This window comes from Brachyhypopomus gauderio, chromosome 13, assembly GCF_052324685.1.
Source record: "Brachyhypopomus gauderio isolate BG-103 chromosome 13, BGAUD_0.2, whole genome shotgun sequence".
In the NCBI taxonomy this organism is placed as follows: Eukaryota; Metazoa; Chordata; class Actinopteri; order Gymnotiformes; family Hypopomidae; genus Brachyhypopomus; species Brachyhypopomus gauderio.
The window spans coordinates 21,848,369-21,850,868 of NC_135223.1; the positions used below are offsets into that span (position 1 = coordinate 21,848,369).

General features: G+C 47.2%; 1 protein-coding gene across 10 annotated transcripts in view; it reads right to left on the reverse strand.

The window, feature by feature from the left end:
- Window positions 1-2,500, reverse strand: part of ptprub (protein tyrosine phosphatase receptor type Ub) — a 154,097-nt gene that overhangs the window by 27,547 nt on the left and 124,050 nt on the right. For all 10 annotated transcript variants that reach the window (XM_076971749.1, XM_076971741.1, XM_076971744.1 and 7 more), the window contains exon 14: window positions 86-224. In XM_076971749.1, coding sequence (XP_076827864.1) covers window positions 86-224 — 139 coding nt within the window. The remainder of the gene's footprint in view (window positions 1-85; window positions 225-2,500) is intronic.

Below are 2,500 nucleotides of genomic sequence, written 5' to 3' on the forward strand. Positions count from 1 at the left end.
ATGGGTCATGGGGAGACATGACGGACCACTGCCACATGCCTCGTCCTCCAGGGGACGCAGTCCTGAGGTGTGGTGTGGTCCTCACCCTTTCTTGATGATGATGATTGTGGCCCCCAGCAGCAGGATGAGGACCACCAGACCCCCTGCACACACGCCCAGAATCAGGCCCATCTCCTCCGAGTGCTGGGTCACCTCCAGGGCCCGCCGGTGATCCTTGCAGGCCGCTGAAGAACACACACACACACAAAAAGCATGACGCGTCAACAACGCAGAAATACGACTACGCGCAACAACTGAAAATCATCAAAGTATTCACAGAGTACACACAAGGAGATGCATGGAGAGAATCTGAAAGAACGACGTGTGGCCTGAAGTCGTACTTGACAAATATCTAAATACACAAAATAACAAAACTGGAAAAAAAAATGCATGAGGTGCCTAGAAAAAAGGCAGGAAGAGGCATGCTGTTTAGCTGTCAGTCACTGGTATAATGAAATACCCACGTCTCCACCAGCACCACACGGGCCTGCCTGCTCCAGCAGGAGCTCGTTAGCTCCACCCACACAACCATTCATCCCCCGTGGCCGCCTCCGCAGACAACCCGGCCACACGGGTCACCGCACATGCTAAATCTCAGTGGGGGAGAGTAACTCTCATTCACGCCGGGTGACGAGGTGGCGAGAGTGGCGAGGGTGGCATGCCAAACACGCAGCCGCTCGTAACCCAACAAACGGAGCCGACCACAGTCCGGCCGCCGTCCCTCAGGTGTGTGGCGGCGTAGCGCACGTCTGGGGCCCGAGCAGACCGGGAAACTGCTCTTTAGATACCTTGGAGAAAAAGAGATGCATCTGTTTTCTACGTACACCTCTCCTCAAACTAAATCGGAAGAAAACAACCGGTGGTCAAACGATACACGTACATATATCTACTCTTTGAATTCAGACAAGCACAATTTCAGGGATGTTTTAGACTAAACGAGACCGCTATACGTTCTTCAGTTGGATGTTAAGAACTCTTACTAATGCTACACACTTAAGCAGAAAGCTCCTTTGTCAAGTGGCAAATGATCTAGTTTGCATGACTGCTATTAGCATTTCCAAAAGGCGTAGAAAGTTGGCTTGGCTTGGAGGAAGAGGTCTGCTCCAGGCCCCCCCGTACGGCGGAGGGGATGGGGGGATCTGGGACGGTGCAGGGAGGATAAGGTCTGGTTCTCCTCCAGCTGCAGCCCCAGGAAAGCTCAAGCGCCTCTGGTCCTGGGAACACAGGAGAGCTCATGCTGAGAGAGCCTGAAGCCTCATGCAGGCTGCTGCAGTGTGTGATCACTATCGTCCTCTCCAGGAAGCCTAACCATTGGGCATCTCTGAAGATGGATTTACTCCGAGATTTACTGAACCACACACACAAGGTTTTTGCTGGAACATTTTAATTCTAAAGAATTATGGCTCAACAGTTTTGCAAAGTGCACAAACTTTCTTAGTCCCTCTCTGCAAATCTGAACCCCCCTGGGGGGGTCTTGCACTTGGAATCTATATCATACCACCACAATTACTGGATCTAACTGGCGAATAAAGGCTTGCATTGTGCATGAAATATGAATGAGAAAACATCAATTAAAGTAAGTGGCTGTGGCTCTGATCAGAATTTCATGATCATGTCACATTTCCTTCCTGAATATCAATTAAGCCAAACACAAGCATGACATTTGTTTCAAGATTAATGTGAGTACCTGCCGAGTGCCCCCAAAATGGAAATTGGCACTTACAGAAGAAGTAAGGGTCTATTGTTATGTGAAGACTGCCAAGAGACTGTTAATTAAATTGTCACCTGTGAGTTGAAGTCAGCCCCTGGAAGCTTGGTTGTGTAGCCCTGTACACTTTTACAACGCTTCAAGCACATTACGGGGGCAACAACACTTCGCTCTTCCCTGCATGTCTGATGGCAGTGGGAGAATTTTGAGACACTGAGCATCATTTAACCTGTATGTCTTCACAGTAGTGTAAATAATATTGTTTACCTCTGCGCTTCTACAGTATGCCATCCAAATAAGATTAGCTATATATATATATATATATATATATATATATATATGGCTCGTGGGGCAACTCTCTTTATTTCACCCCATATTTGACCGTATTTTTCACCATGGAAAGTGAATTCTTTGTAAAACATGACAGTGCTTGGACCAGCATTTAATATTAGCCCCTAATCACCAGGCTTCTTCTGTTGCTTATCTAACCTAAAATAATTGCTTTAATCTGTTCATTAATCTGTTCTTTACAACTCTCATTTGTTTAATGGTTTGTCTCTTTAATGCTCTGGGTGAGAGGAGAGGAGGAAAGAGTGTTCTGTTCATCAATATGTTGAGGTGTAATTAATCACAGCCCATCTGTACTCTGTGTGTGCATGTCTGTGCGTGTGTGTGTGTGTGTGTGTGTTTGTGTGTGTGTGTGTGTGTGTGTGTGTGTGTGTGGTGTGTGTGTGTGTGTGTGTGGCAGATGGA